General features: G+C 39.8%; 2 protein-coding genes across 3 annotated transcripts in view; one reads left to right on the forward strand and one right to left on the reverse strand.

Moving 5' to 3' along the window:
• The window catches only part of siae (sialic acid acetylesterase), an 84,503-nt gene extending 80,924 nt beyond the window's left edge, over window positions 1-3,579 (forward strand). For both annotated transcript variants that reach the window (XM_069147711.1, XM_069147710.1), the window contains exons 7-10: window positions 27-160; window positions 376-530; window positions 1,394-1,580; window positions 1,805-3,579. In XM_069147711.1, coding sequence (XP_069003812.1) covers window positions 27-160; window positions 376-530; window positions 1,394-1,580; window positions 1,805-2,065 — 737 coding nt within the window. In that variant the 3' untranslated portion in view covers window positions 2,066-3,579. The remainder of the gene's footprint in view (window positions 1-26; window positions 161-375; window positions 531-1,393; window positions 1,581-1,804) is intronic.
• Window positions 3,412-25,445, reverse strand: tbrg1 (transforming growth factor beta regulator 1). The gene is given in 40 exon segments (XM_069148382.1): window positions 3,412-4,156; window positions 4,404-4,549; window positions 5,167-5,277; window positions 5,450-5,547; window positions 6,255-6,401; window positions 6,578-6,714; window positions 6,810-7,045; window positions 7,213-7,283; window positions 8,219-8,455; window positions 10,690-10,752; window positions 11,097-11,133; window positions 11,474-11,556; window positions 11,674-11,731; window positions 12,724-12,870; window positions 13,198-13,334; window positions 14,893-14,993; window positions 15,116-15,219; window positions 15,309-15,474; window positions 15,581-15,711; window positions 15,795-15,993; window positions 16,150-16,311; window positions 16,492-16,617; window positions 18,286-18,434; window positions 18,520-18,647; window positions 18,918-19,025; window positions 19,157-19,387; window positions 20,571-20,588; window positions 20,590-20,639; window positions 21,023-21,126; window positions 22,019-22,175; window positions 22,393-22,470; window positions 22,473-22,550; window positions 22,612-22,711; window positions 22,785-22,966; window positions 23,720-23,845; window positions 23,963-24,108; window positions 24,290-24,489; window positions 24,492-24,536; window positions 25,328-25,409; window positions 25,411-25,445. Coding segments are annotated over 40 exon segments (4,806 nt in total). The 3' UTR covers window positions 3,412-4,064.
• Window positions 25,446-25,703: the final 258 nt, after the last annotated feature.

The raw sequence follows: 25,703 nt of genomic DNA on the forward strand, positions 1-25,703 counted from the left end.
ATCTGTAAGCGTCTTCAACCTTTCAGGGGAGGAGAATGTAGATTATCACCAGGACAAGTACAACTGTTCCTTCCCTGCTATGATTGATGACTGGAGGATGGCTTTCCACCGGGGCTCAGGGGGCCAGACGGCGCTCGACTTTCCGTTTGGATTCGTCCAGGTATGGTCGCACAGTATTTTCGTTCCACGTTTAACATAAACGGTGTGTAAATACACCATCCAATATAGCGCAGATCTTAAAGACGCTGCACTGTAGAGTCAGAAAATGTCTCGGTTTATTTTGGGTGCCCTCCAGTGGTTGTAAAAAAAAAAAAAAGACTAAATTAAACATTTGATGTTTTGTACATATGATGAATGATGTCTTTGTATACGCAGCTGTGCACCTACAAAGAAGGCTCCCCAGATGACGGCTTTCCGAACATCCGCTGGCACCAAACGGCGGACACCGGCTTTGTCCCGAACGGCAGGATGAAGAGAACCTTCATGGCTGTGGCTTTGGATTTACCAGATGAAACTTCACCCTACGGCACGTAAGGATCCTCTTCATAGGTATTCATATTAGGTGAGGTTGACTGAAAAGGATTGAACTTTCCTTAAACCTTCTGTATATGTGGGTCACACTTGAAAAGCCTGGAGGGATTATTCACATCTGCCTTCACCTGTGAAGAAAGGCTGCGTCTCGGGACCCGTCGGTAACCCTTGCTCAGGCTTTCATACTTAAAGAGAGCTCGTCTCATTGTGGAGGGCAATTTGCAGACGTTCGGGGGGGGGGGGAACATTGGAGGCAAAGATTAACTAACAATGGTGGACAAAATGGTCTTAATAAAGTGGTGGACAGAAATTGGTAAAATAGTTATTCAAATCAGTTGTGCAACTCATCATCGTGCAGATTTGTCAGGATTCAAGACTAACTCTGAATTTGAGAGATGTGGTTTGAAAAGTTTTGACCTGATATCGGAGTACTTTTATAAAAGAAAAAAAAAAATACTGCTGCAATAGTTTTAATCAGCAAAGAACTTGAATCTCACCTGTTCAAAAGCGTGCGCTCTCGCTTCCCAGCAGCCTTCGGGTATTTGGTTTTTTTAAGACCTTTTTAAAACATCTATAAAACGTTCAATGGTTTGGCCCCTGAAGGCACAGTGTCCCTGGCATAACTTTTAAATATCAGCAAACTTTCTCCAAAAAAACAACAACAGGGAAACCGCTTCCTGCTGCTTGTCTTTATTAAAAAGTATGCACATGTAATCACGTGACCTTCTTTTTGTATGCGGAGGTTGTTTTTGTTTACCATGCCAACTTACAAACTCCTTACCAGCCGGTGCACATCTCTCTCTTTTTTTTTTTTTTTAATTATTTCTAATAAACGATAACGTAATGGAATTTTCTGTTTCAGGATCCATCCTCGCGACAAACAGGACGTAGCTCATCGACTGACATTAGGTGCCAGGGCAGTGGCTTATAATGAAAAGGACGTGGCCTTCCTCGGACCTTTCCCCGACCAAATCCTGTCCACTCACATGTATGTCAACATTACCTACGACCAAGAAGTCTCTGTCACGCCGTCCAAAGACATCTTTGAGGTGAGTTTAGGCTGGCGGCGGCGTAGTCGCTGTCAGTTAGCGTCTCTTTTAAAAAAAATTTTTTTTTTTAAATCACCTGTTAGCTATGTTAGCCAGAGAAAACAGATGTAACATCAATAATAGTCAAACACTGCAGCAAAACACTCTTATATCCATTTCTGCGGACAAAAATCTTGTCCTCATCTTTTTTTCTTTTTTCTTTTTTTTTTTTTTCTTAATTCAAGATCTGTTGCTCGGGGATTTGGGCTCCATGTGGGCCAGAGTCCTTCTGGGTTCCAGCTCCCATCGTGCAGCGGAATTCGACCACTGTTCAGTTACATGTCTCCTGCGCTCCTGGTGAAGTGGCTGCCGTTCGATACGCGTGGAGAGACTGGCCCTGCGATTTTAAAGCCTGTCCCGTGTACGGCGCCGGTGGGATTTTACCCGCACCTCCTTTTATTATCAGTCGCTATCCAGGCAAAAGGGGCATTTGGAAAAGTTACTGAACCAGAAACTGTAAGAAGACAAAGTGATACAAAAAAAAATCTCTTGAGATTATTCAGGTTAAAATCAGCTGATTGCGCAGATACGTCGTCAGATTTACCTCGTCGTACGTTCAAGCAGAATTTCTGAACACGTAGATGTTGCGCAGACGGTGGATTGTTACTATGCTGAGATGAAGTTTAATTAAGGTCATTTTAGTCTGTCACAGATTTTATGGCCTCGATAAGGCACTTTTGATTTATCGGTTTATTTTAGAGTTTTGCTTTGTTTGGATTGGTGTAATTTAATGAATCCGTTTTGGTATGCAAGAAATGAATTGACTCGGCGTAGAGAGCATTGCCAGATCACACATTCTTTGACAAAAAGCATCATCTTAATTTCTGGTATGTGGATAATTAGCCAATCCTGACAAACATTTAACCACCTCCTTGCCAGAGTCACAATCAAATAAAAACATCCATTTGGTCTCATTTCACCAGAACGGAAAAATATCGTCAGACTGTACAGCTTGATGTCTTCGGTTGTGCTCGCGTCACTTTTTGATAAAAAATCATTCTGCCTTTTAAAACACTAGAAATGTTTAACAAAGTGAGGAATTGTGTACACTATTGTTGTTTTCATATATGTTTTGACGGGTCTCCTTTCGGGGCTTGTCATAAAGCAAGTCTCCAGAACTGCCTTCTTTCATCGACGTAATATTAATCAAATCAGGAAAATCCTTCCTCAGCGTGACGCAGAAAAACTCATTCATGCGTTTGTTACTTCCGGGCAAGATTATTGTAATTCCTTGTTGTTAGGATGTCCAAATTACTCATTAAAAACCCTGCAGCTGATCCAAAATGTTGCAGCGAGAGTACTGACGGGGTTTAGCGAGAGAGATCATATTTCTCCTGTTTTAGCTTCTCTTCACTGGCTTCCTGTGAAATCAAGAATAGAATTAAAAAAAAATTCTCTTGATGACTTACAAAGCCCTACATGACCACCAACGGTTCTTCTCTTGTATCTCTATGCTGTCCTTTTCTCTCTCTGCTCTCCTCTCACCCCAACCGGTCGAGGCAGATGGCTCCGCCCACCTCTGAGACTGGTTCTGTCGGAGGTTTCTTCCTGTTAAAGGGAGTTTTTCTTCCCTCTGTTGGAGGTTTTTCTCCCTTAAAGAGGAGTTTGTTTTTTTCCCTCCTAGCTTATGTGGGAATTGTTGAATTGTTGGGTTTCTCTGCATAATATTGGAAAGTCTCGCTGTAAGGACGTTAATGTGTTAAGTGCCATGAAATAACCTCTGTTGTGATTTGGCGCTATAAAAATGAAGTTGAATTGAATTGTTCAAGAACTGCAAACAGGTGCTGGAATGTGTGAATGTAGAAAAGCAGGTTTTTATTTGAACAAAAATCTCTTCAAGTCACTTTGAACATCATTTTTACAAATAAATGACAAATCAGCCACCGTGTTTGTCGAGCTGCAACATTAAGCGCTAGCACTTCTGCTTCAAGTAAAACAATAAAATACATATCAAATATGATTTTTTTTTTTTTTTTTTGTCAATTGCAATATCTTATAACAGCAACTTTAAGTATGGCACCAGTTAAATACCAATGTAATAGCCAGTACCTGTATGTGGGGAAGCTTTTAAGTCTTGCGTTCAATTTTCCTGTTTTTGTAATTCTACTAATTACATAATGTGAGCTGGGACTCGGTCTCTAAAATCCAGCACAGATGTTTTCAAACGGTAAGAAAAAAAAAAAGTGTTGGCTTTAAGTTGTTATGGGCATGTTACGCATAAGTTAACTCAATAGCCACATCCAGTAGATGAGCATGAGCCACGCCAGCATAAAGATGGCTAGAAGATGATATGATGAATGACAAAGGTTCGAGTGACTTAAAAATTCGATGTGCATCTCACTTTCCCGAAGTACTGAAGCAGGAAGTGGGGGGGGTGGGGATACTGAGAGACTGAAATTTCACAACTTTTTAAGATCGGGTACAACCTCGGTCCAGCGCAGAACCTCAGGAGCTGAAATACGAGGTGGAGGGCTTCATGGTGGGGGAGGTCAGGTGGTGCTGATGAGAGGAGCTGGGACTCTGCGGCGTCTGTTGTCCTGAGGACGGATACAGAGAGGGGGGAGTCACTCTCGGCGTCCCGCTGAGAGATCATCACGTCGGCGTTCGAGCGGACACCGACGTGACAAAAATGGGCATGTTCGGCCGCACTCGCTTTGAAATCCTGATGCTAACATCTTTAGCGGCGAACACGGCCGCTTTCATTGATGATGTGTTATTATACATATAATGTATATTATAGCTAAAAGATCACGTCTATATATGGAAAAGGTATATTTAAGGCACCTGTGATGTGCTCCGTCTTGATGCTCTCTTCAAAGCCCTGGTGTCTCTGGTAGGCTTCGAAGTTGACGGAGACGTCGTCCTCCGACAGGCTGTGGGGAACCTGGCCGTCGCCAGGACGACACACCTCAAAACGAATCCATCTGTAGCTAAACAAATCAGGTTAAAAACAAAAACGTTTTTATTTTGTTTTCTGTTAGATTCATGCACATGTTTTCCATTTGATATTGTTGTCATTCATTGTAAAGCCTTTTACTATGATTTGTTCCTCCTCCTACTTGGTCATCTCACGTGCTATTGTTGCCCTACTTTTTACAGCACTTTGATCAACTCCGGTATGGTTTAAACACGCTCTATAGATCAGCTCGATTTGATTTGATTTCATTTGAATTATGCCCTGTATTTTGAAGTTCAGTTTCCATACTTAAATGCGTACCAAAGGTAAATTTAATCTGTTGCAGAATATTTGTTTTGGTTCTTACAGCAAAGAAGGGCTTACATACCGAATAGATCGGAGTTAAAACAAACTGTAAATTCACTCAAAATAAATGAGTGAGCCAGCAGTTTGGAAAAGATGCTTCAGTCCGTAGTGATCATTGCAAGTAGGTGAATCAAAAGTAAAAGTCGCCTCTAACCCTTGTTTGGAAAAAAAACAAAACGTCTCCGCATTATGTCCTTAAAAAATAAGCTACAGTCAGGGATCTTTTCACGTGCGTGTTGCGTATTGTAGTATATGATCCATATTCAGTCAGCAGAGTGAATTTACTTGCTACATTTGCGAGCTCCGGGACAACTCTGGATGAGATTCTGGATGGTGGGATGAGAGAAGCCAAAGAAGTCCGCTCCGGACGGCACGATCGGCACCACAGACTTGGAACTAAGAGAAAGACGTGTTGAAGGAGTTCACAAGCAAATAAAAAAAAAAAAAAAAGTTATAAAATAATGTCAATAAAGCTGGTGAAATGATTTGCCTGCGACTAACGCTAAATGTGAGAACACAAAAGCTTTTTAAAATGATAATCAATCGAAGTGTCTGAGATAGTTGTTACCTGACGGACGCAATGGCCTTCAGTAGATTGGAATGACACGTCAGGGCGGAGGAGGCCACGATGGCATTTTGAGGATCTTCTTCAGGAACAATCTCAAACTGGGGGAGTTTGAAAATGTTTAAATTAACATATCCTGTAGCCAAAACCCCGCTGCTATAAACCGAGTTGTTTCGACACAAAAAAAAAGTATTTAATTTCATTCATACCAGCTCACAGTGAACGTACAAATACTTGTATTAACATTTTCATACAGGTGTAAAGAGAACAATGGCAGACATTTTGGTAGGAGTTCCCACTCAGTCAAATGTAATAATGGTATGACCTATAATAAACAAAAAAACAGTCCTTATTTGTGCTGATCAGAAAAAAAAAAATCAAGACGTTATTTTATTCCCTGCAATTTGGAGCTTTATTTACGAGTTCACTGGTGTTTTCAGTACAAGAGTTAAATGTTTTTTTTTTTTATCTGCTTAAACAATAAACTGAACAAAATCTTTTTCATTAAATGGGAACAAAATTATTCAATTTATTTAGGCTGCCCTTGACTAAAGATCCTCCTGTAGTGACGGGGGCAGCCGGCCTTACTGTTGCCATGGCTGCAAAGAGCTCCCTCTCCCCCTTTTCAAAGATCAAAACTAGTTTTACAAACTTTACATCCGGTTTTCTGTCATCTACTCAACCAGGGTTAAAGCTGAAATTAGGTTTGGGTTACAGTTGGGATTAGGCACTTAGTTGTGATGTATGTGCGTGCGTGTCTGAATGAATGTATACATATGTATGTATGTGTGTGTGTGTGTGTACGTACCTGTGGACCTGTTCCCCCGTCCTTTATTTGGCAGGTGTAGAGACACTGCTGGTCGGGGCTTCTCATGCTGGCAAAGATGCGTGTGCTGCAGAAGCCCACGGGATAGATGGCACACTCGTCATGGAACAACATCCTGTCCGTGATGATCTGGAAGCAGGTCAAAATACATTCAATGGTTAATGTCAGCTTTTTAGAGAGGCTTGATCAGATTTGATATTTGTTCTTTCGACCGTTACTCATAGCGGGAAGACTTCACCGATCGACCATTCCTTTACCGTGCTGTTTAAAAAGCCGTGACGTGACACTGATCTCAAAACACTGACCTCTCCCAGACTGTAGACCGTTAAACCTCCCAGGACGATGGGAAATACAGGACGGCCAGATGAGTCGAGAGGGATCGGCTGCACCAGCTTCCGTGAGCCGTCTGCGAGCTTTCTCTTCTTTGACATCTTCTTTGGGACTAAAAGTTTAAAATATTAACACAGTTGAAGACTGAATATCAACACAGTCAAGTCACACTAATACCTCGTGTCTACATTTGATTGCAACACTCACGTTCTTCCTTTCCGTTCTCCCTTCCTCGTTCTTTCCGTTCCTTCTTAGGTTTTTTAAGCGAGCCTTCTTCGCCCGTTGACACCACTGATGTCGGCGCCCCAGACGGACCTGAGGCTCCTGCAGCACCTGAGGTTAAAGCCGCCGGTGGCACAGGTGGATGGGAGCTGGCGCTGGGTGTGGGCAGCATCTCCCCCTCTGACAGAGACTGGTACTGCAGCAGTGACTTCAGTAAGAACCTGGAAAGAAAAAAAAAAAAAATCAATATAATGGAATTATTATTTTTTTGACTTTTGATGGGAAAAATGATCATAAAACTATAGCACATGTCACAACATACAGCATGTTTGCTTAGCATACCAGTCAGCCAATATCATTTTCAGATCACTCAAACGCCTTTGCTCACCTGCGCTCCTCCTTGGCTCTTAGAAACTTCTCTTCTAAGTGAGCAGCTTCATCACAGAGGGCTGCATTCTCCTGGCGGTGAAACAGCAGTATAATACCAATAATGAAACGGTCTCTCCGGGAAGTTGCGATGCCGCAATCGCAATCACTCATGCGATTTTGAACAATCTCTGCAATATTTGTGGGAGCTTGCAATTTTGCAAAACTCCCTCTATTTCTTTGCTCAAGAGAAGCTCTGCTGACAGCATAACAGCGTTTATACACATTAAGCAACCAAAACTATTAACAAAAATAACTCCTTGATTATAGTCAACACGGCTCTTCAACCTCTCTTCTCGTTATCAACACAAACCACGTTCCAGTTGACCTGATGGATATTAAAATAGTAACTGAAGGGGGTTTGTGGGAAATGTGGTCTTATCGTGAGCTTTAGGGTATCAATCATCGTGCTTCCGTTCACCAGTCTAATCATAAAGTACGTGTTATTGTACATAAGTTTTAGAAACACATACAGTTGTAGGAGACTGCACACAGTATGCGTTGAATTAATATTTAAAAAGCATTTGCAGCACCTATTTTTACAGAAGATGTCGCAAATGTATTCTATTTTTCAGCCACAGAATCTGTTTTGTAAAAGTAAATTTTTGAATCGAGAATTTTTTGTATCTCCGAACCCTTGTTTCTTAAAGTTCAGAAAGTACAAAAAACTACCATATGACTCTTTCTTTATTAGGAAGCAGTTAAAAAAAAGAAAAGGTTCAACTTCCAACAATTACAAAAAAAAGAAAAAAAAATAAGAATCAAAAACTCTAAACTGCATCACAATAAAAAAAATGTAAATACAAAAAACAGCACCAGAAGGTCTCCCACAGTCACAGCTGGGTATCTTTTCATTTTGGAACTTCATTTTAATCGTAGTCAGGGTAGATCGTTATTGTGATTAAGTCATGCATGCTGCGAAACAGTAAAGTTTTGTTTTTTTCCCCATGGATTGATGGTTTACTTACAAATATCATGGCACGGGCAGCTTTACGCAGCCTGAGATACTTGAGTCTGTACTTTTCGTTCTGGTTTTTGCGTGCACCTCTCTTCATCTTGGTCTTATGCTCAGAGGAGCCGGTGGGAGAGGGAAAGGCGGGCGCCAAGGCGCCCGAGCCAGAACCAGAGATGGTATTCTGGTGCGGGGAGCCGAGGAAAGACTGGGCAGTGAAGGCCTGCAGGGCCTGCTGCCTCTCCTCATCAGTCTGGGATGAGACAGGGGGAGCACACAAAGAGATCTGTTTATATGTGGCAAGAGTACCTGAAGCTAATGCTCGTGCTGCCTTCAGGATGATGAAATGTAGATGACAAAAAATAAACAAAACACTGATGCAGCTTCTGCTCAAAACGACAAACAATGAACGTTGCTCAAAAATAAAATGTGCGCAAGTTGTTGAAAACTAAAGAAATTAAAACAAAGGAATTACTTCTGCTCTGAATTTATCTCACAACTTCTCTGGGAGTGTTTTCATCCAAGACTTTATATTGTAACACATTTCCAGAAAAAAAACCTCTTCATCTTTTCAAGATGTCCATACGTCAAAACTAGTTCTCCAGCATGGCGATAGATCTACCAGATTACACCGACTCTCCACCGCACCCAACACTTCTGCTGATGCTGAAATGTACTTCTATCTACAGTGGTGTGAAAAAGTATTTGCCCCCTTCCTGATTTCTTATTTCTTTGCATGTTTGTCACACTTAAATGTTTCGGATCATCAAACAAATTTAAATATTAGTCAAAGATAACACAAGTAAACACAAAATGTAGTTTTTAAATGAAGGTTTTTATTATTAAGGGAGAAAAAAAGATCCAAACCCACATGGCCCTGTGTGAAAAAGTGTTTGCCCCCTAAACCTAATAACTGGTTGGGCCACCATTAGCAGCAACAACTGCAATCAAGCGTTTGCGATAACTTGCAATGAGTCTTTTACAGCTGTGGAGGAATTTTGGCCGACTCATCTTTGCAGAGTTGTTGTAATTCAGCCACATTGGAGGGTTTTGCAGCACCAACCGCCTTTTTAAGGTCATGCCACAGCATCTCAATAGGATTCAGGTCAGGACTTTGACTAGGCCACTCCAAAGTCTTCATTTTGTTTTTCTTCAGCCATTCAGAGGTGGACTTGCTGGTGTGTTTTGGATCATTGTCCTGCTGCAGAAGTCAAGTTGGCTTCAGCTTGAGGTCACGAACAGATGGCCGGACATTCTCCTTCAGGATTTTTTGGTAGACAGTAGAATTCATGGTTCCATTTATCACAGCAAGTCTTCCAGGTCCTGAAGCAGCAAAACAGCCCCAGACCATCACACTACCATCACCATATTTTACTGTTGGCATGATGTTCTTTTTCTGAAATGCGGTGTTACTTTTACGCCAGATGTAATGGGACACACACTTTCCAAAAAGTTCAACTTTTTGTCTCGTCAGTCCACCGAGTATTTCCCCAAAAGTCTTGGGGATCACCAAGATGTTTTCTGGCAAAAATGAGACGAGCCTTAATGTTCTTTTTGCTCAGCGGTGGTCTTCGTCTTGGAACTCTGCCATGCGGGCCATTTTTGCCGAGTCTCTTTCTTATGGTGGAGTCATGAACACTGACCTTAACTGAGGCAAGTGAGGCCTGCAGTTCTTTGGATGTTGTTGTGGGGTCTTTTGTGACCTCTCGGATGAGTCGTCGCGGCGCTCTTGGGGTAATTTTGTTCGGCCGGCCACTCTTGGGAAGGTTCACCAGTGTTCCATGTTTTCTCCATTTGTGGATAATGGCTCTCACTGTGGTTCGCTGGAGTCCCAAAGCTTTAGAAATGGCTTTAGAACCTTTTCCAGACCGATAGATCTCAATTACTTTCTTTCTTATTTGTTCCTGAATTTTGGCATGATGTCTAGCTTTTGAGGACCTTTTGGTCTACTTCACTTTGTCAGGCAGGTCCTATTTAAGTGATTTCTTGATTGAGAACAGGTGTGGCAGTAATCAGGCCTGGGTGTGGCGAGAGAAATTGAACTCAGGTGTGATAAACCACAGTTAAGTTATGTTTTAACAGGAGGGGGAAAACACTTTTTCACACAGGGCCATGTGGGTTTGGATTTTTTTTTTCTCCCTTAATAATAAAAACCTTCATTTAAAAACTGCATTCTGTGTTTACTTGTGTTATCTTTGACTAATATTTAAATTTGTTTGATGATCTGAAACATTTAAGTGTGACAGACATGCAAAAAAATTGGAAATCAGGAAGGGGGCAAACACTTTTTCACACCACTGTATATGATCAAATTATACTAGGCAGTGATGTGGATTTAACTGCACTTTCAGGCACAGATCTTGTGTGAATATCAAGGACTTTGTATTCATCCTCAACCAAACGTATGGCATAAAAACTGAATTTTCAGTATCCCATAACACATGTTGGTTTTATATGTAAGAGTCATTAGTATCCCAGATAACTCACCAGCAGTGCAAAGACTCCATTTCTGTTTTCAATCCTCTTGAATCTCCTGCTGCCTTTCTGTGTCTGAAACATAATGTGAGACTGAGGCCGAATGCAAGGGCCTGGAAAAGCTAAATTTGAATCCTAAAAGCCAGGGGTCAATTTAGATTATTTCAATCATTACTAGATACAGAAACTTTAAGACTTGTGCATCTCAGCGCCTTTGTTTCGAGCACAGAAATGTCTGGTTCCTTTTAAGATTGTAAAATAAGGTCAAAGAAGCAGGATGGGAAAAATATGGAGAAATTAAAAGATTCTAACAGAAATACAGATGACACGTGCCATATCCACTGAACAAGTGAAGGTGTAAGTTATTATACTCAACAGCAGAGGTTGCTGTCAGCCTGAGTCTCAAACATCCTCCTTACCTCACGGTACATGACGGCCTCCAGGCTGGATTTTGCACTGTCAAGGAGAGAACAAAAAGATAAGGCAGAATCTGCATGTAGTTGTTGGGACTACTAACCACAGTGCAACACACACACACACACACACACACCACTTATATTTCCTTCCTTTTATGATTTACCCAACGGCAGAGCAGCTGTCCTGCACAAACTGAATTGTCATGAACTTGTTGGTTTTTTTTACACGGTTCAGCTGAAGCATCCCCACATCATCAAAGGCCAAAATAAAGTATATCTTGAAATTCAAAAGTCTGAGTCGCTATTTTATGATGTGACTTCCAAACATGCAGTAATAACTCTATATTGATACACGTGGCCAACTGAGGAGATTTCTGTACTTGGATTGGACAAGTCCCCTGTCGATTATTCTCTGTTTGATCTCCTTTATGTGCATGGGGCGTCCAGCTTCCTCCAAAACAATCTAAGTAAGAGAAAGGAAGAACAAAAACACTGTTACAAAACCTAAAAACCGTAGTAAATATTGGATAATGTTACTGATCCCACCACAGTGACATCTGATAAATATGTTGGCAAATACCTGTGCAGCATCGAGCCATGTCAGGTTTGGCTTCTCTGCAATTTCACTGGGTGGTTCACTGCAAATATAAAAAAAATGTTTACAAAAATGTCTATCATCCAGTGAAAATCCATACACGTGAAATAACAAAAAGATGTGAAGCACCTATTTAACTATTAGAAATCAGGAAAACTGTACCACGCATGTCTACAATGGCAAATGCACCCTGCAAGTTACTGTGTATATATCTTGAACCACCAAATGATGTGACACAGCCAAACCAATACAAGAAAATGTCTCAAATGATACACAACTGCAAGGCACTTTTTCACTGTTGTTTAGGAAACAGTTTGGTAGCAAATCATGTTTTCAAGTGTGATTTGTATTTTGTTTTGATTCCCTGGAAGCACAAATCTACACCCATTGACTATTGATTTGAAAGATTTCAGGTTATAATGCTGATAGAGGTGCAATTATTTGTTGATTAATATATCAGGAAAATTAATCGCCAAGTATATGATAATAGATTGATCTTTTTGAGCCATCCTTCAATCAAAAAAAAATTAAAATAAATTCTGTGATTCCAGTTTCTTAAATGGGAATATTTTCCGTCCCAAGGCTGCACCTGGAGCTTTGGGAACCGCAATCAACATTTTTCACTATTTCCTGACATCTTCCAGACAAAACCACTAATAATGCAGAAAATGATCGTCAGGTTAATCAATCATAAAAACAGTAATTATTTGCAGCCCTAATGCCAATGGGATGTTTTTCTCTAAATATATACTTTACAGCATTTATTTTTTTACATGCAATACTTCTGTACATTTAATATCAGATACTTTAAGACTTTTACTTAAGTCATTTTATAACAGGCATCTTTAACTTTTCCCAAAGTTATTTTCTGATAATTCAGAGAACTGTACTTTTATTCAGGTGTGGCCTTCAGGGGCTTTTTTTTTTTTTTTTTTTTTACAGCACTGACAGGCACAGTGTAATTTCCATATCTATATGCAGTAAGTCTACAGCAGACATATCTACAGTATACTGTAAAGGATTATCACGAACAACCTCTCCAGAGTCTCAGTGGTGCCAGACAGACTTGCGATGCTGTCCAGAGCAGGAAACAGGGAGTAGTTCCCCTGTCCGTCAGCCTCCATCTCAGACTCAAAGGTGTTGAGTGACTCCATGGAGGACAGGGACGAGCCTCTCTGTCCCCTGAGGGAGGAAATGAGACATTTATTAAGACTCGCTTATTCCTCGCAGCTTTTAAAAAAAAACATAATATACAGGAGCGAGTTAGCTTTGAAGCAAAACACGCATACCTAAATGAAACCGCAGCAAAACACACTTATGTCGCTTCTTTTTTCGTTTCAACCGAACCGGAACCTTTCGCCGTCTTCATCGCTTTGTTTACATACAGAGTGGCTAAATGCTAACCAGCGAGCAAAAGCCCCCTCACCCCCCGTCGTAAATACAGCTGTATTACACAGCTGCGCTCAAAACCCAGATTTAAATGTGCGGTTCAAACCTTATATTGCTTACGTTAGAGTTAAAATATTTGACCGTCTGGCATATTTGATGTTACCCTCAAAATAACATGTTTGTCGGTAGAGGAACCTAATATCCAGCGTGGCCGCGACCGAACTTACAACCGAGGGCACCTCTACCGGATATCCGGTTTAAGTTTTTTTTTTTTTTTTTTTTTTTTTTGGAATAAGGCTGTAACATAACAAAATGTGTAAAAAGTGAAGCGCTGTGAATACTTTCCGGGTGCACTGTATATTCATAGTCCACTCGTACAGCCGAGAAGGAAGACACAAAAACAGAACAAAAAGTCAGAAATGAGAACGAAATCAGCATCTCCAAATTCAATGACTGTCATTTTCTAATAGTAGCAGGCAATAACAGTGTTACATTTCCCTTAAATTTGATTTAAGCAGTTATTTTCTTATCTGTCCTGTCTTAAAACCAACAAAAATTCCTTACAAATTAAATGGTTGGTTCACCCAAATTACAAAAATCATTCTGTCACGGCTTGTGGTGTAGCTCTGTAAAAACTGTTGGTTTTATCTGCAGAGATTTTCGATAGCCAACGAGTTTCCAAGTTTTCTCCATCTTCCTCAGTAGAATGAAAGTGAATGAATTTGGTGATAATTTATTGCTGTCACTGTAGACAGTTTTCTACTGGGTTCGGAGTCCAAATAACAAATGTTGACAGCGTTCTGGGGGTTGATTGGGGACACGGTTTATGAAAATTGATTTTGGTGTTGTGTAAGTCTGTGAAGATAACACACCTAAAATCCTATTCACCTCTACTGTGTTGGGACGGCAGTAGAAATATCACGGATAGTTATTATAAAATCTGTGCAGAACATTTTTTTTAACTTGAAAATGTCTGTTGGACAAGTGGACCAGCCATTTAAAGGTACCCTATTGTTGTTAACTATTTCTCCTGCACTGGATCACCTCCTTGGCCTGTTTTTGTTGTGTTCCTAAAACAGTATACATGTACACATGCAACACCAAACTTTAAAATCCTGAATTGATCTGTGTTCATGAAAAGAGTAGTGACTCAGATCTCTTTCTATGTTGGATCTTCTCTGATGTGGCTAAACAAGCCCTGTGGTCCTAATTCTAAAATTGCAGCATTCAAGAAAAAGTATTTCACAACAGTACAGTTCAGTCATGATTGAGAACAACAAATGGCTTAAATTGTTTCCTAATATTTTGCTATGTCACCAAGGCTGGTATGTAACTAACAAAATCCTGCAACTTGAGTCGTATTATGGCAAAAGGAGGCAGTGAAATTGCAACGGAGCTCCATTTTAACATTTACTTGTAACCCTGGGATTAATCCAGAAGACAACATAGTTTGAACCCCTTATTTTGCACCCACAATTGTGCAATTTAGCATTATTGAAATTAGTAAACAGCTCAGTAAATACATGCATCATCAGTATGTTCTAAATAGAGAACAGCATTTTAAAAACGGGTCAAAGATTATTTACAGAATTGATCAAATGATAATAATTCACCAACCTTAACTCCAGTTTGGCCCTTTTATTTGGTCTACATCTACAGCCATAGATACAAAACAACAACATACATCTCAGAGAAAATCATAAAAAATAAAACCATATAACGCTGTTATTCAAATGGCTCTTTCGTGATATGCATTTTAAGTATAGTTTTCATTTTGATTGAAGACAGTTGTGTTGTTTTATCTGTGGGTCCTCAGTAACAGTTGAGCCAGCCGTAGTTGAGCAGTACACGCGTCACTCTCTTGTATAGCAGGTTGTACTCACTCTGTCTAGGGCCGTTTGAGAAATACAGATATCCTGTGGAAGGGGAGGTTCTGTTAATAATCAAGTCTGTGAACATTGTCCTTTGACCCTCTGTAACTGTGGTGCATAAAAAATAGCAGCGAAATCATTAAAATGAGTTTAGTAATATTTCTCACCATGATTCTCAAAGGCTGCATCTACTTTGGAGCCAATCCTGGGAAAATCCTGGGTGATGAAGCGTGGGTATCCAAAATCCATTTGGTTCCTGGCCTCATCGTAGCTTTGGAGGAAAGAGAGAAAAGTAAGCAGCAGTAAAAATCTCTCTCTCATAAATAACAAAATAAAGACTTATTTATGGCCAACACTTACCTCCAATACCTTTTACTCACAAAAATGAGTGTCTTTCCAGTTGTTGGCACATAAACAGCTGCGTCCACCTTACTGACCGAGGAGGGGAGGCCAAGGTTGGTGAGGGACTTTGGATATCCTGACATTACTGTGTTTGTATAAGCCCTTATGCCCCAGTATTGGTGCCCTGCAGAATAACAGAGGTTTTTTATTTCTTGTAGTAGCTTATAAAGCTTCACAGTACTCAACCCATTCAGTTTAGTCAACCTGAACCAAAACCCTATGAAGATTACCTTCAAAAAGATACACCACATCCTTGTTTGGGACTTCAGAAGCAGCATCGACATAGTTGATTTGTGGCCATTTTGTGCTCACTTTAGTGAAACGGATTCCATAGAACCTCGAACTTTTCCTCCAGTAGTATCTAGTGATGTTAGATTGAAATGAAAAAAGATGTGGGATTCATGCTCCACATAAATAAACGGATCATTATTGAGTCAAATGTACCCGTTTTTAAAGAAGAACAGGTCTCGTCTGATTGAGGTCACAGCATCAAACACCAGCTGACGGCTGCATTGTTCATCTCGGGGGTTGGGCAGGGGGTCTGGGTTCGGATCCTCCGTTGGATCCTCAGGCTCTGGTCCAGGTTCTGGAGTAGGGGGTGGTTTAGGTTTTGGTGCCGTTGTGGGCACTGGTGTACGGCTGCCTGAACAATGGAGCGGGAAATTAAAAACTGACTAAACTATGAACTCCAGTCATCATAAATCAAGCTATCCTCATACATAAAGCCACAGATGCACTTTTGAAAACATTCATTTTTGTTTGAGCCTGTCAATCAGTTCATGGTATCTCATGTTTCTACCATAAAGGGCTTGAACCCCATGCCTGTCATCATCCGGCAGCCTGTATCCGTTAGTGTTGACATATTGATAGGTGGGGTACATCAGTGCTTGTTTGTCCCTGGAGTGATCCATGCCCAGAGCGTGGCCGAACTCATGGGCCGCCACCAGCAGCAGATTCACACCTGAACACAACAACATTGAAGTAAGTGTGATACAATTTTATTAAAATCATAGTTCATTTGATTTTTCATGGAAGTATTTCAAAGAAAATTTGAGTTAATAGGCAGAGATTATATGCTTCCTGTCCAGTGGATGTATGGCAACTCCTGCTTTAATAAAATAACATGGTTGAATGTATTTACCTCTTTGAGTTAAAGTCCAAGTTTCATCATCATCAAAGTGTGTGTCCCCTCCCTGGCCCTTTCCAGGAGAGTTAGCATGAGCCAACACTCCATTTGCCCCATCGAAAGGGTAAAAGTCTCCGTGATCTACAGCAGGACAAAGGAGGGCATGTGAGTTTTGGTCTGTACTTGCATACAGTAAAAAATATATTTTAAAACATAACCCACTGACACCCAAACCTTAATCGAGAGGAGGACAGATTCTCTAATACATTGTGATGAACTCAGGCTTTTTATTAGGGCCTGAGCACCGATGGTGCGAAAGCCCTATTGTTATTACTCTCCGTAAACAACTGCATTTTTGGAGGCTTTATCATACTCAAAAGCTCATGAAAGTTGGTTGACGTGTCTCTCCCGGCAAACATTTTTTTATTTTAATGGAGTCACGAGGGAGTGTGGCCTAATGGCTCGCTAGCGCCCCCTAAAGAAATGCCCCGGCGGCTACATTTACCTACATGCACGAAATTCGGTGGACATCACACCTTGACGTACAAAAAGTTCCAACGCACCATTACATCAACTCAACAGGAAGTCCCCCATTTGGAATTTATCTGCTATTTTTGGCGATTCACATGTATTGTACTTTAACAAACTCCTCCTAGGGTTTTTGTCGGATCGATTTGAAATTTTGTCAGTGCACTCTTAACATGTTTGGGATTAAAAGTTATCAAAAGAATTTATTTTCGTCAATGGGTGTGCCCATGGTGTGGCAACCATTGTGATTTCTCTAAACGTTTCAACTTCACTAAAAGTTGAATCACCATCAACAGGCCGAGGTGGAATTTGAACCATTAATACCAACTTTGGTGAAGTAGAATCTTTTACCTGTTGAGTTAACCAGACTGTCGGTTGAGTCACTGCAAGCTCTGAGTGAACTCCGTGAAACACTTTCTTCGCCGCGACTCGTTCTTCAGCGCTGAAGATAGTCCAGCGGTCTACGACGCCGCTTCAGAGCTGGAAACGACCTCATGAGGAAGCGGGTTTAAGCCCCGCTCAAGGTCATCCACACAGTTCCCAGAAGGCGAGTAAGCCACATGTTTCACAGAGGGTGAGTCTAAGGGTAAGCTACACGGTTGCAGGTTTGCCGGTTTTGGGTTTGTGTTGTAAATGCAGTCATACTAATACCAAACCAAAGGTCAACAATAATACAAAAATAAATACAAAAGAAAATTTCAAACAAAAATAAAAGTCAATAACAAAAAATAAAAGGTGTGTCTTCTTGGATTTCTGTCCGAACTGCCACAAACTTTATCCCCCAAAATTCCATTAAGCCATTAATTTAAAAAAAAAAAAAAGTCATACTATAGCATGTTGTCCAAAAAGTGACCCATAATTAATTTTTTTATATAGTATATATTATATAGCATATAGTATAGCCAGGGCAATGCGGCTAAGGTTGATGTTTCGCCGTGACACAGGAAGTTGATGTTTAAGGTCAAACAATGCTCCAAATCTCAAAACTCCAAACTTGCATCAGGCATCAACTTTCATGAGTTTTTGAAGATGTTAAAGCCGGCAAAAAAAAAGGCAATTTCTTTCAAGGAAGAATAACGAACGACATCGAGAAAAAAATTAAAACTGCAAGGGGGAATATGCGGACCCTCGCGTGCTGCACGTCGGGGAGCTGGCGGCCCCGACCCGCTGGATCCCCGATGTGCAGCATGTGAGGGCCCGCACATCACTGCTTGCAGTTTTAATTTATTGTTAAATTTATAATTTTTTTCGTAATAAAAGTGTGTTCCCTTTCAGACTCACAGCCGCCCTGGAAGAGGATCATGATGTCCGCATTGCCACTGTCGACCTGTTTGAAGTTCAGTGGGATGACGTCGCTGTAGAGCTGGAAGGCCTGTGCAATGGTTGCATCCACTTGCGTCTGGGTCAGATCTGGAGTGTACTGAGTGATCCTGTTCAAATCACATGTTGTAACAGCCAAACTCATGTATCCAACTATCTGAAACAGTACTGACAATATTATACTGGACCAGGTACCTGTATGTAATCAGCCCTTTCTCCCATTTGGGTTTCCCATGGAAGTGTCCGTATCGACTGACGTCTGACACGCCACACCTCGGTGTTTTCATCACATCCACGGTCGCTTTATTCAAGATGCCAGTTACCTGGTGGTCAGTGGATGTCAGGTAAGAACAACAAAGAGATTTTTGATTTAAGCTTTTAAAACTTAAAGACCTGGTTTACAAAAATTCTTGATTTGCCATAATGTCCTTGTTTACATGAAAGCAATATTTAACAACATTTTATTTCTGATAAAAGCATGAAAGTACTTGCTGTGTGTTTGGCAAATATGCTGCATGTAAATTCAGGTTTTCTCACTTTATTTTCATCCCAGATCACTAAAATTATGAGTACTGCTGAAAGTAAAATATTACCTCCAAGTCAAAAAAGGCCTGCATGGTCTGGAGATCGTCACTGGTGGTGGTGCTTCGCATTGACGAATTTGTCATCCCAACATCACCGTAGAACTGAGAAAGGTATCCCTGATGCAGAGAGGAAAGACGAATATGATGCCATATTTCTGTGTGATCATGATAATTTATCTCATAATATTTCACAAGTCTTCCCTAAAGACTGATACCTGCTGCTAATATTTATATTGGCGTAGGACTACCTTGGTCAGGTCTTCGTCCTCGGGGGAAACCGTTGGAGCAACAGTTGGTGCTGCTTGACACAGGGCAAAATAACCCAGCAGCACTATCCAAAAATCAGCAAGAGACATCTTGTTAAGATGTTTTCTTCTCTCCATCCACTCTCCTCTTAAAAAGGTAGCTTCGACAGCCTGAGGTGTGTATTGTTTCAATGAAAGCTGAATAAGAGCACAGTGTACTCTGGAGCTTTCTAGTTAATGTTCAGAGAAGCAGCACCAAAGAGGGAGGGGGAGCAAAGAGCAGCCCCTCCGATAACACAGTGGGAGGAGGTGATGGGTTCAGTTTAACCTCATCGATGATCTGTTTATGAAGATTTAGTTTTGGTCTGTTGTTGCCGTTTTCTTTTAAAGAGATGTTGAAGCTGTTTTATCACTCCTACATTTTTCTTTTTGTTTGATATTTTTTTTTAATTTTTTTTTTTACATGAACTAAGAGCTCCCTAATTTGATTTATTAAATTATCTTCATGCAAACTGCGCCTTCTTCCAACTTGATTATTTGGAAACTGTAGATTTTGTTTATTTTTTAAAAACCTACTATAAATTAATCACTTAATACAATATAAAATCGGTAAAGCTATGCAACAAGACACATCATAAAAGATTTTAAAAAGTCAATATGTTAGTGTTTAAAAAAAAGACTGCAATAGAATGAAATATACAGTAATGTAAAACTGTAAAAAAGAGCCATTTTGCCCATACAGAGAACTTTTACTTTTATACTGAGACTTTATTATTTGTTAATAATAAATATTGTTTTAAATTTGGAAAGCATTTTTACATGTATTTTTAAAATGGGTCATTCTTAATCGATCTTGGAGAGCAAAGATGAGACAACTGTTTCTAAGAGAGCCTGAAAAGCAAAAATGATATTTTATTGAGTCCTGTTGAATGAGCCACATCTTGTTAGTACATATTTGGATTTGCAACATATAGTTAAAGTTATGTTCACTCAAATCATGTAGACATTAAGTGTCCTAGATATTAAGGTAATTTTTGTAAGTGGAATTTAAATGTACATTCAATTTACTAACCTGAATTGAGTGCACATTTAGATATGAAAGTTTATAAAAGTCCAAAGTATTGAAACAAAAAAAGATACACTTTGCATTCAAAATTTACAGCAAAGTTTGTTCCTGCACATAAACAATATACGTCCCATTACACTCGAGAGGGACATCAGATATAATTTAAATATAGGTACACATATGATCCAAAATCTTAACTGTAAAAATTAATTCACATGCTTTACACAGTTAACTCAGTCCAAACAACTATCAACATATACTTCTGAGTTCTTTTTAAAGGATATATTGTCTCAGCAACGTGCCCATCACTGTATCGAATCAACATCCCAGCCAAGAATTTCCGGAAATTACTTTCACCACTTGCTTTTTTTCTAACGTCGTACTGGTAGGATTTTGTCCCACTGAGGAGGAAGATGCTACCTGTCAACAGAAAATCAGACAAAAACGTTTCTTGGTACTCTAGTGTTGTATTGCATCTCAAAAGCTAAGTGCTTTATTTGCATGTCTGAGTGTTCACACAGAATAAAGTGTGTTCGTGTTGTTTTGAGATCAAATGTGGACAACAAAGTTCAGCTGTGAATACAGATCCATTTCTACTTGAGTAATGTTCTAAAACTGTGGCAAATGGTGAAAAAGTATAAAAGTGTGTCCAGTGCGGTAAACCCCACCCGTCTGCCCCCTAAACACGGTAAAAACAAGAAATTACAACTTCTATTTCAGTTGTGTTCTATTTGTGTCCTGCTGCTCAGGTCCACATTATACAAAGTTGACGAGTTCATAAACTGCATTTCTCCTGTTTTTACCATGCAACTTAAACGCAGCATCACTCCTTCTCGGGATCCCAGGCTAGTCTGTTTGGATGAGTCGGGGGAAACCAGGGTCCATCTGTTTCTTGTGCTCATCATACCTGAGGTTGGATCATTCAAAAAAAAACAATTTTTTTTTTAGTACCCTTTGTACATAGCATTCTTCAATATATATTGTTTTTTATTCAGTTGAAATTTTTTTTTTTAGTTTTCCATAATAATTCATTTGGTATTTACTTTTACTGTTATGTAAACTTCCTTTTGTTCAAATAATATTATAACACTCAAATACTGATTTACTATTATTGAACGAACATTAAAGTTATGGTGTAAATAGTAACAATATATCTATTCATTTTACATTCAAAACAAATAGTCAATCAATTATTTTGATCACCGATTGATGCCATAAAACTTTAATGGGGTATTTTTGCATATAAATAAAGGTCAGCAACCTTAATCACACATGCTGATTAAAACCAATTACCAGCATTTAAATCTCTATATTTCACAGTATGCAGAGTTGTGTCTGGTGTGACTCCCAATGGCAGAAGGAAGACACAAAGGGTCCACACTGCTGCTTTAAGTTCCCTTTTCAACCAAAAATGAATATTTGATGGTTTCAGCTTCTTAAATGTAAGAATTTGCTTCTTTTTAGGGTTACACTACTTTGTATTTTGGCCGTTAGACAAAAAGAAATCTGAACATCACCTTAAGATTTTGGAAATAGTTAATCAAGGAAGAAAGGGTTGGCAGCTATACAATTATGAGAAAAACTATTTGTCACGGCCTCATATCAATTTGTTTAGTGTAGTATCAAAACTGAACATAGAAGCAATAAACAACTCATATTGACTGTAAGCGTTTAGTCAATTTTTTCTGTCACTTGCAAGGATTTTCCTATTGATGTCTTTTATCATGTAAAAATATATCATCATCATTCAACAGAAAATCGCTTCAAATGTAAAGCAAGTTTTCATTTTACAAAGTTACATGTAATAAAACTCCCCTACGAAGAACATAGTTTTCCCATATTCGCTGACGTGCACAGCAGGTTCAACCTGCCTCACTCTGGAGGAGAAGCCATACTCGTAGATAGAGCCAGCACGACTTTTCATCTTGAGCCGTTGAACCACCCGGTACTTATGACCTGGAAAGAAAAACACAGCCGTGTCACTGCATTTTGGTACACAAAAAAACAGCAACATACCACAAGCACTGCCAAACTCAATGAGCCTCTTGCATGAACAGCAACAGTTAAGTTGCACAAGGCTGTAATTTGGGTTCAACATTGTGTTCTACTGGAAATCCAGCCTGTCATGCTGACAAGACCTAAGTGATGCTTTGCAGACTGCCCATTACTCTGCCAGTGAATATGTACGCCACGCCTTTGGCAGGGAGGTCATAAGCAGCATCGACGTGAGAAGTGATGCTCAGTAAATAATGCTGTGGTCCTCGGTCAGCCGATTCCAATAAGTTGTCCTTGTTCTCATCCACATGTATCTGGAGGGAAACCACAACAAGGCTCAGTTGCACTTGAAACATTTTTAAGGTGTTTTGCAGTTATAATTTAAAACACAGCATACCTGTTTTTAAAGAATCAATCATGGTTGCTGCATCAAAAGTAAAGTTGGGGTCACATTTTTTAAGAGCGGGTTCGGGTTTAAATTTTTTTATTCGACTTTCCTGAATAATACAAGCATAGAAAATGTTGTATACAATAAATAAGCTTTGACAATTTTTCTGCCTTCCATTTGACATGTTTAGTTTGTTCCTCACCGTACAGCGTTTGGATCCCCAGCACATCATCTGAGGATAGAGAGTACTGTGTACTACTATGATGCCTGTAGTTGGGGTACATGATAGCAGAGGGGTCATTGGAGTGAGTCAGACCCAGCGAGTGGCCAAGCTCATGAGCTGCAACAGCAAACAGGCTGTTACCTGAAATAGTGATAAACAGTTCTATTAGTCCGTTTGCTGCCACACTGCCGGCTGTGTTTTTTAAAGCTTAATTTTTACTTGTGGCCACAGTCTTATCAGTGAAAATTGTACCAGGTGCTTAACATCAGGTGTCCACAGGCAACACCTGCCGTGACATCACTGACTGAGGTGTGGTCACAAATGTTAACCCACAAAGAGCCATACAGTGTCTCAGAAATGATTTACATTCTTTTTAGCAGGCTTTCCCTTACCATTAAAAGGCTCCGGTGCAGCACCCCAACCATTTTGGGCATCGCACAAGTTGAATAATTGTAAAATCATTGTGGAACGCATCAAAACTAACTAAATGACTCTTCCAAGATCGAATGATTTCAGCCTTTTCCACTGTGATCTTTTCTGGCAGGTTTTTCTGTGAGCTTTCTGGGTGTTTATTTACTACCTGCATGAGTTTTTCCAAATTAGGAGACTTTACACCGACGTGGTAATGATAATGGACAAAAAGTATGTAAAATTGCCTATTTTAAATTGAAAACCTTCAAATTTTGTTGAAGGAGTACTCTGAAAGTCCTTATCAAGCGTATGATTCAAAGTCTTCCATAAACTAAGAAAAATACTGCCTTTTATCTAATGTCAAAGAAAATATGTATCGAAATGATTAAAAAATAAAAAGTACACTAATTTTAAACTTCCAGGTCTGGGGACATCTTTTGTATTTCGTTTGATAGAATTACTCTCGTGTTTTGATTGACAAACCTTGCCTCTCTGTTAACCATGTTTCATCTTCATCAAAGTGTATGTCCCCACCCATCCCCTCACCTGGCTGAAAGGCGTGAGCCAACACGCCCCGTGGTCCATCAAAGGGAAAGAAATCTCCATGAGCTTCAGCAGAAAGAGATACATCTTCGCAAACTGACTGAATATCACATGATCTCTGCCTCTTATGAACCATGATTGGAAAACAAGACAATAACTCCTCTAATATGATTTCAGATTTACTTCTGCGGAAGAAGAAGACTATGTCAGCTTTGCCATGGTTGACTTTGATGAAACTGAGCGGAAGTGCATCGCTCCACATTTTTAGGACTGAACGAAAGGAATTTTCAACATCCTTTCTCCTCATGTCTGCGGTATATTTGGCAATCCTGCATGCCAGTGACAAAGATGGACACACGAACATGAGGCATGAGGCACAACAAGTTCTACATCTTCTGCTTCAGCTATTTTAACACATCTTCTCTTGGCCAAAAGAAACATTCCACAAAAAAACTAACTAAAACAATCAGTTTACAATATTGCAGTGATTGTTGTAAAATGTGATCTCACCTGTATGTGATGCTGTTTTTCTTCCATTTAGGCTTATTGTGGTAAAAGCTGAAGTTATCCACATGTGGAACACCACACCTCGGCTCCCTCATCACCTCCAGAGTGTTCAGGATTCCTGTCTCTCTCAGACCAAAGAAGTTTTGCATTTCTCTGATCTTCTCCTCCAGGGCTGACGCTGACTTGACCTGGCTGGACCTCTCTGGTCTCTGCCTCTGGGCTTCAGACGGCAGAACCTCCTGAGGTAACCCTGTGGATATGAGGCGTTCAGGTCGGAATCTAAAACATATCTACCAATTCTATTTTATTTATTTTTTTCTCTCTTTCTAGTTTGTTGGAATATAATGTGGTGTAGATTTAATGTAGGTTTAGAGCTGGTGCATTTGCAATGTAACATCGACAAGCTACACTAAATTGTGCTCCTACCAGAGGAGATTTCTCAGTAGTGTTGACTTTAAAAAAAAATTCAGTTAAGGAAACAAATAATTCTAGAAAAACTAAGGGTCATCCCTCATGATTTTGCTTCTTACTGCACAAAATATCAATGCAAAATGAAGCACAAAATAGAAAAGGATTTCCCCCATGTTTAGTTTTTTATTGTTGAGATTAATCCACAATTGGCTCAGATGGAGGTTTTAATATGCGGTTTGGTTCCATTTTTGGTAAATTCAGATTCTTTGCGTTCTTATACTGGAACAATGTTAGACTAACACTTTTACACAAGCATTTATAAAGTGAAAAAATGTTTGACGATTTGGTTCAGATCCAAATATTGTGAAGACATTATTACTTGTAATATAGGTAAGAAAGCACTTGCATCAAAGTGACTATACCCTTCTCATTAAAGCAAACCCAAATGTTACCATTTAACTTGAAGGCACATTTACAGTTTGGAATAATTTTATGTTCAAGTTTCTGCACAGCAAAAGACATAAACATGTACAAACATTTGTCGTACCCACAACATTTCCAATGGGTTATTTGATTCAAATTTATATGGTTCTTATATAAACTCTGCAGCATATTTATCCGCCCACAAACCTCAGCCAACTCCACATCCTCAGGCCTCAGTAGCTGATCCTCAGCAATGGGTAGAGTCCACAACATTTCCACTGAGATCAGAGCCCAAAACGGGTATCCACATCCACAATAACTTCATGTTTTAAATGCTCATTTCCACCAGGCTTCACAATTTTTACATGGTGGTATTCTTGAGGTTGTTGGGCAATCACATGGCCCAGAAGTGCTCAATCCCGGTAGTTACAGCTGGGTCTATTTGCCCCAATTTTCTTGCGGGTAAGTTTTGTGGTTAAAACCTACCAATGAAACGTCCGAGCTTTCTGTCTGTAACAGTGAAAGATGTCTGCATACAGTGCGCTTCATAACATGGAAGTTAGAAGTGTTTTATTTCTACTCA

This window comes from Embiotoca jacksoni, unplaced genomic scaffold (genome assembly GCF_022577435.1).
Source record: "Embiotoca jacksoni isolate LCO1_2020_lvr unplaced genomic scaffold, fEmbJac1.0.p SCAF_14, whole genome shotgun sequence".
Classification (NCBI taxonomy): Eukaryota; Metazoa; Chordata; class Actinopteri; family Embiotocidae; genus Embiotoca; species Embiotoca jacksoni.